A 12703-nucleotide genomic window follows, 5' to 3' on the forward strand; every position below is an offset into this window, starting at 1 on the left:
TCCACTTCAGAGTCCATCACAAGTTTTTTCTGGCCATCTCCCCCTTGTGATCATAATAATCTTAAAGAAAGATTATTCTTAATTAGACTCAACAAATATTTTAGAGAATGGGCCAAATCCTTTTGCTATGCAACAGAGTTTTCAGCCTGTTTACAGGCTCCCTGCTATGGAGACATCAAGAATCCCTGCACTCTCTTAACACAGGGATGCCCCAAGGCTCCTCTGGCCACCACTGGGCCTGACCCCTGCTCTCAGCCCAGCAGGCTTGTACCTCGGGCCAGGCCTTGGGACAATGCTGCCCTCTCCAGCCCCTGGCCTCCCACAGAGACGCCTGGGACCAGAGAACTACCGGCTCCACAGAGAGGAACTACAGGACGCCTGCAGGGGGCCCGTACTCTCCATGAAGGGCTTCAGCTCCAGTCCAGCGCACGGACAAGCACTCGGCACAAGCTCCAGAGTCCTGCTCCATAAAAGCTCTAAAGAAGCCCTTTCGTAACGGCTGGCATGTTGTGAGGGCAGGTGTTACAAAGCGCCTGCCTCCGCCACCAAACCCCTCCAGTTTGGTCCCTGCAGGAGCCACGGTTTCCAGGAGAAGGGCATCCTACTCAGCCCGCCAGGAGGCGCTGGCCGCAGCGAACACCCTGAGTAGCTGGATGAGTGGGCTGTCGGATGGAGCTATTTAGAACTGTCCACTTGCTTGCACACCACTGAGTGTAGCCCAAATACCATCTCCATTTTAGTGTACTTGCAGCTAAGCTGTTTTTTCTGACCATAATCAGCCAGCATGTTCAGCTGCTTCAAGGGCACTGGTTCCTAATAAAAACAAAAACCAGATCATTGGCCCAGAAGACAGTGATGGTCTTGCTGTCCGCACATCAGGAAGACCTGCGGCTAATCCACTGATGACAACACGAAGTGATTCAGCCAAGGCCGCAGACATGTGTTATACAACTGAAATCAGCCTCAGCCAGGAGATAAGCATCTTATCCACTTTAGAGTCTTTGTGTAATAATCCTACTTGGTGCGACCATAACAATAGTGCAGAGTACTCCGGATTCTTCTACACTACTTTTCCTCTGAAGGAGAAGCATCTGGGCGTCAGCCCGCTCCAGGAGGGTCCAGTGGGAGAGCCAGAGGCTGAGGAGGGACTAATGACACCCTCGGTCACTTTCTCAGCATCCTGGCCTGGTTCCCCACATTGGCGTCACCTTGAAAGCCAGCTGTTTCTAAACGCCTCGAGGCTTATGCCCTGGGGCCTTTGCTGACGCTGCCCCTTGTCGCCTGCTGGCCCCGGTCTCCTGGCACGCCTGCCCCTCTGAGGGCGCTGTCCACCTCCCAGCTGGGGCCTCCACATGCCGCCCCCTACTGAACTCGGGACGTACCTCAGTGGGAGCGCCGTACGTGGCAGGATGTGTTGACCTGTCTGACCAGGTCCCTGTTGTTGGTGGGTTGAGACTGACCATTTCAGCTCTGTGCCCCAGCACCCAGCAGAGTGCCTGGTGCAGAGCAGACGCCCAATCAGGACTGGGTGCTGAATGGACGGATGGATGGACGGATGGATGGATGGATGGATGGACGGATGGATGGATGGAATAAATGATTGCACGTAAGACCTGCTTCTTATTTAGGCAGGATGTCTGACAAAGAACCAGCCGATCATGCAAGTTGTTAAGAAAATAGTTGGTGTGGCATTTTGAAACAATGCCGAGTGCCATAGAGCACTTCCCTTTTGGCAGATGGTCTGTGACTATAACTTGGGCCCATCACTGGGGACTCTGCCAGGGACTGACCCAGTTCATCTGGTGAGCGCCTCTGAAGGGCACAAAGACAGATAAGTAAAACACGTTCCTGATCTCAAGGAGGTGACACCCAGCGGGGGTCACCTCTGCCAGGGCCCTGATGGACAGCCTGCTTCTGACAGTTCTCTCCGTACAGATCACTGTCAGGTCCCGTTCTGCTTACAGGCCACGTGGCCCTGACACCCTCGGGAAAACCTTAACCGCCCAGAAAAGTTACACCAATAAATACTGCCTGACCCTCCCCTCTTTGATCAGAGCTGTTGAACTAAAACTAAGATGGGTGTTGGCTGATTTCCATTCACACCCTACCCTCTCCTTGAGGAAAGAGACCAGATCGGGCCACGCAGAGGACCATGGAGAGGGAGCAAGGGCCTGGGCCCCGGGCACCTCAGTCTAGGATATGCTTGGAACCGAAGCTATTGTAGTCAAGGGTGAACATTTAGAAAGGCAGGACATGGAAGTAGAATACTGAAGGGGTTGGGGGAGCCCAATTCAAATAAAGGCAGGACCACAGAGCGGCTTCCTTTAATCCCTGCAGAGACTGACACCAAAGTGCCATCCTGGGTCCACTTTCACCACAAAGGCGCTGCTAAAGCACAAGAGGGAGGGTTCTGTCCCCCAAAACTTCTCTGCAGTGGCCTGGCCATCAGGAAGAGCACAGGCTGCAGAGGCTGACGGCTGGGCTGAGTCCCCTCCTCACCTACTGCTACCTGCGCCCTTGGGCCAGGGGTTTACACTCCGCACGTCACTGAATGACAGAGCCTGCTGTGGTCCGAGCATGTGATGATCAGAAGGGGGCTCCATCACGTGAGAGGAGGCGGAAGAACAGAAGATAATTAGGAGAAACACGTGAGGTCAGTCAGTAACCAGTGGGAGAGTGCACAGGTCGAGTGAGCCTGGGAAGAGCTGTGGCAGAAGCGTAGGCTGTCCTGCCTGAGGGAGTGAGCAGGGCCAAGTGCCTGTGGGGTCTCAGCAGGACAGCCCGCTTGGGCTGGGGGGACACTGGGAGAACACCACTCCCAGCTGTCCTGAAACAGAGACCTGCTTATAATAACGTCACGACGAGACCAGCTGCCAGCCCAGGGAAGCTGACCATCACAAGAGCCCAGCGACCTATGGTCCGGCCAGCTCCTCCCTGGGGGAGGCCCCAGGAAGGAGCCTGGATGGAGTAACAGTGGGGTGACAAAGGCAGGAAGCCAGCTTCGGCAGTAAGCAGTTCCACGGAGCTCGTGTGTGGAGCACCCAGGAAAGGGGCCAGGACAGGGGAAGCCTGGCCCTTAGGGAGACATCGTGAAACATGGTGGGTGGAACAGAGCAAAAAGCAGTGGCCTGGGAGGCTGCCCGGGGGCTGAGGAGGGGTGGGTTCTGCTCCAGGCCCTGCTGAGTTCGTACAGGGGAGGGAGGATATAGTCCAGTCATATTTTGGAAGGTCGATGCTTCGGCCTGTGTGAGAACGGTTTGCAAGAGAACGAACGTGGAAGGAGGGGACCAGTTAGAGGCTGTGGCGCTTGTCCTGGTGAGAGGGAACCATGCCCTGGAGAGACAGAGAGAGGAGAGCAGTTCCCTGCTACGTTCTAGAACACAGACGGGCAGGGCTGCTGATGCACTGGGGTGGGCGTGGGGTCGGGAGAGAGGAAAAAGAAACCCAGGGCTATTTCTGGGCTTCTGGCTTGAGTGATACAGGAGGCACCAAGGGGGCCGACACTGAGATTAGAATGACTGCAGTGATGAGGCGGGAACAGTTAGGGTTAAAATGTCAAAAGAAAGACATAGTTTGAAGAACCTAAGTTGGAGGCATCTGTGAGACAACAAGATCAGAGATGCCAACTGCTTATGGGGGCTCCATCTGTGGTCCTGGAGGTCAAAGATCAGGAAAAGACGCCACTGGAAATCACAGGGATGCCCAAGATGTCCTAGGAAGAGGTTCTGGGACAGCGGAGACGAGAGGCCAGCAGAAGGGAGGAGGAGAGGTGGCCAGTGGGGCTGGAGGGGAGTCCAATGGAGGAGGAGACTGTCTGCTGAAGGACGGTGCTGACCGCTGCCGAGAGGCCGAGGAAGGTGAGGAGGGAGAGGACCCACTGAGCCCTTAGCGTGGCGTCTGCGCCCAAACCGCCAACACAGGTGAACTATCGCTGCTGCTGACCCTCAGACCAGCCCCAGGCGGAGGCACTGTTCATGCATTTGCAAGTTCGTCCCATGCTGAACCGGGTACCCTTGCTCAGGGCGGCCCCGTGGGCACAGCCATCTGGGGCCTCGGCCCAAACCCAGGCTCCCACAGGAGGCCCTCGAGCCACTCCGCCCGCTGCCCGCCTGGGTTCCCACGCCGCCCTTTAATTTTCCCAAAGCCCGAGCTGTGGTTTTCACTGGAAACTCCGTAAAGCATCGTAACGTTTTACTACTAGCTGTTCTGGGTCTGAGCCAGAAGTAAAGGTTAAGGACACTGAGAGCACAGGGAGAAATCCGATTATTGTCCACGGCGACAATGTTGCTTTGTTACTTACTGTTTTCAGACAGCTCCACGATGTAATAAAGAACAGGGCTGTTTCCATCAAAGGGTCGGACCCAGGACAGCATCACCGAATGGCTGTGGGAAGAATTCAGGCTGGCCAGGAGGTTCTGGGGTGAATGAGGCAGTTCACTTGGATACAAAAGAATGAAAAAAAGAAAAGAAAAGAAAACGCACGTCAGAATTGTGGGTCAGCCTCATGGTTCTTACGTTGCCTGGTCCTTGTGTGCAATGTTTTGAAAATGGAGAACATCAAACACGCACCGAGCACAAATACTAACTACTCCCCGCCCCCAGAAAACCCTTCAGCATTCACAATGTGTTTTATTTTCCAAACATAATTTGATTTAATCCCTCTGGTAGGGATTAAACAACTAATGACTCTCACTTAAATCCAGTGGGGAGCGCCGATTTTATACAGTAGACTATTTAATTGAGAAAACTTGGTCAACAGTTTGTTTTTACGGCTAGAGGCTGTTAGTGGGAAGGCAGCAAGCCATAGAACAGGAAAAGGCCTGGGAAATATAATTTACTGTGGAAGTTTCCGACACCAGCCACTTGGAGTTACCAGCCAAAATGCCCATATGTATTCTTGGATAACGGAGCAGCCTCATTACTGAGCTTGCGAGGTTATATTGTTGTTCTGTCTTCTGTTGGATAATGGAGGTTTGGGAAAAGCGCTGGAAGGGAAACGTGGTAAAAACACTAACTGGAACCCCATGGAAATAGTAAACAAGGCATCAGCAAGGCTATAAAATGGAAACACAAAGCAAATAAATTCTGGAAAGAAGTGACTAACAGAAAGGGTCTTCACTGGGATTTACTGGTGACCAAGCGTCAAAATCCAACTGCATGGTTTCCACCACCGACCGGTCAGCCACCTTGCAATCATGAGCTGCCCGGCCCATATTTAACCTTTACATCTCATGCTCCGGGAGCAGGACCCTGTTCTGTAGCCATTAAGAATGGCTTCTTCTCCTACAAGGAGTGCTGGGAAAGGGGAGGCCGGATATCACCCGCTTCACCCACTAACTAGCTTCTGGTCTCTCTTAGACATCAATTATTGCTAACCCACATAGGTCAGCACAAAAAGCCATAATTATCCTTGATTTTTTAATTTAAAAAATGTACTCTTGGGCTTCCCTGGTGGCGCAGTGGTTGAGAGTCCGCCTGCCGATGCAGGGGACACGGGTTCGTGCCCCGGTCCGGGAAGATCCCACATGCCGCGGAGCGGCTGGGCCCGTGAGCCATGGCCGCTGAGCCTGTGCGTCCGGAGCCTGTGCTCCGCAAGGGGAGAGGCCACAACAGTGAGAGGCCCGCGTAACAAAAAAAAAAAAAAAAAAAAAAAAAAAATGTACTCTTTACACTTTGAAATTTATTAAGATGTTATATGCCTGCAGCTACCTAAGAAACACAGCTCTAACCCACCACACCATTTATAAACAAACTAATATTTCTAACATAGACTGCGACTTTATTTATTTAACATCTTTATTGGAATATAATTGCTTTACAGTGTTGTGTTAGTGTCTGTTGTATAACAAAGTGAATCAGCTATATGTATACATGTATCCCCATATCCCCTCCCTCTTGCGTCTCCCTCCCACCCTCCCTATCCCACCCCTCTAGGTGGTCACAAAGCACCAAGTTGATCTCCCTGTGCCATGTGGCTGCTTCCCACTAGCTATCTGTTTTACATTTGGTAGTGTATATATGTCCACGCCACTCTCTAGCTTTGTCCCAGCTTACCCTTCCCCCTCCCCATATCCTCAAGTGCATTCTCTACATCTTTATTCCTGTCCTGTCCCTAGGTTCTTCAGAACCATTTTTTTTAAGATTCCATATATATGTGTTAGCATACGGTATTTGTTTTTCTCTTTCTGACTTACTTCACTCTGTAGGACAGACTCTAGGTCCATCCACCTCACTATAAACAACTCAATTTCGTTCCTTTTTATGGCTGAGTAATATTCCATTGTATATATGTGCCACATCTTCTTTATCCATTCATCTGTCGATGGACACTTAGGTTGCTTCCATGTCCTGGCTATTGTAAATAGTGCTGCAATGAACATTGTGGTACATGACTCTTTCTGAATTATGGTTTTCTCTGGGTATATGCCCAATAGTGGGATTGCTGGGTCATATGGTAGCTCTATTTTTAGTGTTTTAAGGAACCTCCATACTGTTCTCCATAGTGGCTGTGTCAATTTACATTCTCACCAACAGTGCAAGAGGGTTCCCTTTTCTCCACATCCTCTCCAGCATTTATCATCTGTACATTTTTTGATAATGGCCATTCTGACTGGAGTGCGGTGATACCTCACTGTAGTTTTGATTTGCATTTCTCTAATGATTAGTGATGTTGAGTATCCTTTCATGTGTTTGTTGGCCACCTGTGTATCTTCTTTGGAGAAATGTCAATTTAGGTCTTCTGCCCATTTTTGGATTGGGTTGGTTGTTTTTTTGATATTGAGCTGCATGAGCTGCTTGTAAAATTTGGAGATTAATCCTTTGTCACTTGCTTCGTTTGCAAATATTTTCTCCCATTCTGAGGGTTGTCCTTTCGTCTTGTTTATGGTTTCCTTTGCTGTGCAAAAGCTTTTAAGTTTCATTAGGTCCCATTTGTTTATTTTTGCTTTTATTTCCATTTCTCTAGGAGGTGGGTTAAAAAGGATCTTGCTGTGATTTATGTCATAGAGTGTCCTGCCTATGTTTTCCTCTAAGAGTTTTATAGTGTCTGGCCTTACATTTAGGTCTTTAATCCATTTTGAGTTTTATTTTTCAGTATCATGTTAGGGAGTGTTCTAATTTCATTCTTTTAAATGTAGTTGTCCAGTTTTCCCAGCACCACTTATTGAAGAGGGTGTCTTTTCTCAATTGTATATTCTTGCCTCCTTTATCAAAGATAAGGTGACCATATGTGCATGGGTTTATCTCTGGGCTTTCTATCCCCTTCCATTGATCTATATGTCTGTTTTTGTGCCAGTAATATACTGTCTTGATTACTGTAGCTTTGTAGTAGAGTCTGAAGTCTGGGAGCCTGATTTCCTCCAGCTCCATTTTTCTTTCTCAAGATTGCTTTGGCTATTCAGGGCCTTTTGTGTCTCCATACAAATTGTGAAATTGTTTGTTCTAGTTCTGTGTAAAATGCCATTGGTAGTTTGATAGGGACTGAAATGAATCTGTAGATTGCTTTGGGTAGTATAGTCATTTTCATAGTGTTGATTCTTTCAATCCAAGACATTGATATATCTCTCCATCTGTTTGTATCATCTTTAATTTCTTTCATCAGTGTCATAAAGTTTTCTGCATACCGGTCTATTGTCTCCTTAGGTAGGTTTATTGCTAGGTATTTTATTCTTTTAGTTGCAATGGTATATGGGAGTGTTTCCTTAAATTCTCTTTCAGATTTTTCGTCATTAGTGTGTAGGAATGCAAGAGATTTCTGTGCATTAGTTTTGTATCCTGCTACTTTACCAAATTCATTGATTAGCTCTAGTAGTTTTCTGGTGGCATCTTTAGGATTCTCTATGTATAGTATCTTGTCATCTGCAGACAGTGACAGCTTTACTTCTTCTTTCCCAATTTGGATTCCTTTTATTTCTTTTTCATCTCTGATTGTTGTGGCTAACACTTCCAAAACTATGTTGAATAATAGTGGTGAGAGTGGGCAACCTTGTCTTGTTCCTGATCTTAGTGGAAGTGCTTTCAGTTTTTCACAATTGAGAACAATGTTGGCTGTGGTTTTGTCATATATGGCCTTTATTATGTTGAAGTAAGTTCCCTCTATGCCTACTTTCTGGAGAGTTTTTATCATAAATGGGTGTTGAATTTTGTTGAAAGCTTTTTCTGCATCTATTGAGATGATCACATGGTTTTTATCCTTCGATTTGTTAATATGGTGCATCACATTGATTGATTTGCGTATATTGAAGAATCCTTGCATTCCTGGAATAAACCCCACTTGATCATGGTGTATGATCCTTTTAATGTGTTGCTGGATTCTGTTTGCTAGTATTTTGTTGAGGATTTTTGCTTCTATGTTCATCAGTGATATTGGCCTGCAGTTTTGTTTTTTTTGTGACATCTTTGTCTGGTTTTGGAATCAGGGTGATGGTGGCCTTGTAGTATGAGTTTGGCAGTATTCCTCCCTCTGCTATATTTTGGAAGAGTTTGAGAAGGATAGGTGTTAGCTCTTCTCTAAATGTTTGATAGAATTTGCCTGTGAAGCCATCTGGTCCTGGGCTTTGGTTTGTTGGAAGATTTTTAATTACAGTTTCAATTTCAGCACTTGTGATTGGTCTGTTTATATTTTCTATTTCTTCCTGGTTCAGTCTCGGAAGGTTGTGCTTTTCTAAGAATTTGTCCATTTCTTCCAGGTTGTCCATTTTATTGGCATATAGTTGCTTGTAGTATTCTCTCCTTTGTATTTCTTCAGTGTCAGTTTTTACTTCTCCTTTTTCATTTCTAATTCTGTTGATTTGAGTCTTCTCCGTTTTTCTTGATGATCTGCCTAAAGGTTTATCAATTTTGTTTATCTTCTCAAAGAACAAGCTTTTAGTTTTATTGTTCTTTGCTATCGTTTCCTTCATTTCTTTTTCGTTTATTTCTTATCTGATCTTTATGATTTCTTTCCTTCTGCTAACTTTGGGGTTTTTTTGTTGTTCTTTCTCTAACGGCTTTAGGTGTAAGGTTAGGTTGTTTGTTTGAGATTTTTCTTGTTTCTTGAGGTAGGATTGTATTGCTATAAACTTCCCCCTTAGAACTGCTTTTGCTGCATCCCATAGGTTTTGGGCCATCGTGTTTTCATTGTCATTTGTTTCTAGGTATTTTTTGGTTTCCTCTTTGATTTCTTCAGTGATCTTTTGATTATTTAGTAGCGTATTGTTTAGCCTCCATGTGTTTGTATTTTTTACAGTTTTTTTCCTGTAATTGATATCTAGTCTCATAGCGTCATGGTTGGAAAAGATACTTGATACAATTTCAGTTTTCTTAAATTTACCATGGCTTGATTTGTGACCCAAGATATGATGTATCCTGGAGAATGTTCCATGAGCTCTTGAGAAGAAAGTGTATTCTGTTGTTTTTGGATGGAATGTCCTATAAATATCAATTAACTCCATCTTGTTTAACGTGTCATTTAAAGCTTGTGTTTCCTTATTTATTTTCATTTTGGTTGATCTGTCCATTGGTGAAAGTAGGGTGTTAAAGTCCCCTACTATTATTGTGTTACTGTCGATTTCCCCTTTTATGGCTGTTAGCATTTGCCTCATGTATTGAGGTGCTCCTATTTTGGTACATAAATATTTACAATTGTTATATCTTCTTCTTGATCACTTGATTATTGTGCAGTGTCCTTTGTCTCTTGTAATAGTCCTTATTTTAAAGTCTATTTTGCCCTGATATGAGAATTACTACTCCAGCTTTCTTTTGATTTCCATTTGCATGGAATATATTTTTCCATCCCCACTTTCAGTCTGTATGTGTCCCTAGGTCTGAAGTGGGTCTCTTGTACGCAGCATATATATGGGTCTTGTTTTTGTATCCATTCAGCCAAACTGCAACTTTAAATCATATATCAGTACAATAAAGAATAAACTTGAGCTTGAAATGCTGTCTTGTTTTCTCTTTGTGAATTAAGCTTTAAATCAGAAAAGGAACTTTTTTTTTAGTGGCTTTTTAAAAAAAATCAGTTTACTGTATTTACTTTTTAAAAATATTTATTTATTTATTTATTTATTTATTTATTTATTTATTTGGCTGTGTTGGGTCTTCATTGCTGTGTGCAGGCTTCCTCTAATTGCGGCGAGCGGGGGCTACTCTTCATTGTGGTGTGCCAGCTTCTCATTGTGGTGGCTTCTCTTGTTGCGGAACATGGGCTTCTAGGCACAGGCTTCAGTAGCTGTAGCATGCAGGCTCAGTAGTTGTGGCACACGGGCTTATTGCTCTGCAGCATGTGGGATCATCCCGGACCAGGGCTCGAACCTGTGACCCCTGCATTGGCAGGCAGATTCTTAACCACTGTGCCACCAGGGAAGTCCTGAGCTGTTATTTCTGTCTGAGTTCTCCAATAATGGAACCTCCCTTGGATTTCCAATAAAGGCCAATATGAAGAAAATGCCAGGATGAAAACATCTTTTCTACTTCTCCCCATTTCCTGTTGGAATTGGTTTGTTCTGAAACAAACCAAACCAAAGTTGTTGAAGCAGTCCCACCTGAAAACAAACTAAGAATAAACTTGGATAAATATTTCCAAATAAGACAAGTTTGTTCTTTGTCCCGGGATGGAAGTAAACCGTTGGAATTTCCTGAGTGACAGGAGTGTCTTTGCTAATCATGGTGGGCCCCTCAGGCCACACCTGAGTTTGTGCTAAAGGTCGCTCGTTGGGGGGCCCGTGCATAGTTCCAGGAAGGGGGTATACGCGCTGGAGAGACCAACCATGTATCAGAGGGCTGGGGCTCTGAGACAGTGACATCAGCCTGACCTTCTGATTCCCCGGGAAGTGGAGGGGTGGGCGCTGGAGAAGGAGTTCAATCACGTGGTCAAGGATTCAGTCATGACCACGTAATAAAACCCCATAAGAACTGGACACCAAGCTCAGCTGAGTGTCCTGGTCGGTGATCAGACATGTATGTACCGGGAGGGTGATGTGTCCTGAGGACACGAGCTTTGTGCTTGGGACCCTCCCATTCCATGCCCTGTGCATCTCCTCATTTGTCTGGTTCTGATTTTTACTCTTTATGATAAAACTGAGATACTAAATAAGCATTTAGCTGAGCTCTGGTGGTTGCTCTAGGGAGTTACTGCGCTGACAGGGGAGTGAGTCTGTCAGGAGCACGGGGGCCTGTGAGCCCTGGAGCGAGCGGCTGGCGCTGGAGCGAGGGCAGTCTTGCTGGGGACAGTGCCCTTCACCTGTAGGGTCTCTGCTAACTCCAGGCACTCAGTGCCAGAACTGCGCTGTAAGGACTTGCCCTGAAATGGAAGATTTTCTGACATGAGGAAGGTTAACTTAGCAGGCTGACAAGGGTGGTTGGGGTCCGGGCCGTTTTCTACGTGTGGTCACTGGCCGTGCTCAAAGAGGCCCCCTGAGGGCCACCACAGTCTCACTTCTAAGTCAGGAGGAGAGACGTGCAGGTGAGCTGAGGCCTTGGAAGCAGATGCAGAACCCACGAGCCTGAAAAGACCTGCGTGATGCGGACGAGACGCTGGGGGGTCCTGAGTGGCCCCTTACAGCCTCCAGGAAGAGATTCCACTAAAACACTCCAGAGGGCTGCCTCCGGGTTAGCAGTCAGTCACGAATCTTTCCTCCTGCCAGAACCAGTGATCTTCTCTGCCCGTCCCTCCTTCCCGTCGGTGGTTACGCTCCAGGATCTCTACTCCATCCACTGTCCACCCGGCACACAGGCATCTCATGAGTCACTGAGTCCTACCTGCTGGACCTCAGAAAGGCCCATGCGCCAGACCCTCTGCTCTGCCCACCCACCAGCCTTCCCAGAGCCGTCGTACTCGGGCCGCTTGGAACCCTCGGCACTGTTGGGGTCACACCACACCCCTGCACCCTCTGCAGCTCCCCCTCCACGCTCATGAGCTCCGTCCCCACACCGGGTGCGTGGAACTGCCCAGCCGTGACCAAGGCCATCACCAACGACTCGCAGCTCCCTGAGCCAGGCCGTTCCCACCTGTGCCGGAAAATCCAGCTCAGCCTCCAGAGCTCCGACGCTCAGTCTCTCCTTTGTGAAGACTTCCTGGGCCTCCCTCTTGCCCTCGACTAACTTTTGAGCAGAACGAATCACGTCTACCCCTTGACTCCCTCTGCAGTCCGTAGCTTTTTCAGTTGAAGAAATATGGTGAAGCCTGACAGGCGCGGGGCCCACGGCGCGTGTTCGATGGAGGACCTGCTCCCTCCTCTATGCGGCCTCTTTTCCTCTCCGCACTCCTGCATCAGCGACGCCAGGCCCGGAGCCTCACGCTGTGCAGCGTGGGGAGAGTGGACACACTGACCCACACGGGGGAGGACGGTGGAGCAAACAGCCCTCCCCCAGCCCGCTGCGGGGCGGGGACTCGGGGTGGGGGCCACAGCCCTGGCCTCCTGGAGCTCACAGCCAGGAGTGCAAGGCCCGTGCCCGGCGGGACAGCACGGGGCAGCCGAGAGTGAGTGCCACAGGGCGGCTTGGGACCAGCCGGGCTGCACGCAGAGCCGGCCTGCAGTGGGACCACCTCGCGGAGGAGGTTAGAGCCCAGGTAAGACCAGGGGGAGTTCTGGGGCCACCGCTGGGAGCGCAGGGCCTGCACTGGGTCATGGAGGAAGGCAGGTAGGCGATGCCTGGGTTAGAAACTTCCGGCTTATCTGTGTGACACTGACTTTCTGGGCCTGGAGCTGGGACGCCAAGGGCG

General features: G+C 48.2%; 1 protein-coding gene across 1 annotated transcript in view; it reads right to left on the reverse strand.

The window, feature by feature from the left end:
- Positions 1 to 12703, reverse strand: part of SDK1 (sidekick cell adhesion molecule 1) — a gene marked incomplete at its 5' end in the record, with an annotated part of 840176 nt that overhangs the window by 199967 nt on the left and 627506 nt on the right. Inside the window, one exon of the mRNA XM_081255449.1 lies at positions 4301 to 4437. Within this exon, the coding sequence (XP_081111575.1) occupies positions 4301 to 4437 (137 nt within the window). The remainder of the gene's footprint in view (positions 1 to 4300; positions 4438 to 12703) is intronic.

This window comes from Mesoplodon bidens, assembly GCF_964165515.1.
Source record: "Mesoplodon bidens genome assembly, chromosome: 15".
NCBI classification, from domain to species: Eukaryota; Metazoa; Chordata; class Mammalia; order Artiodactyla; family Ziphiidae; genus Mesoplodon; species Mesoplodon bidens.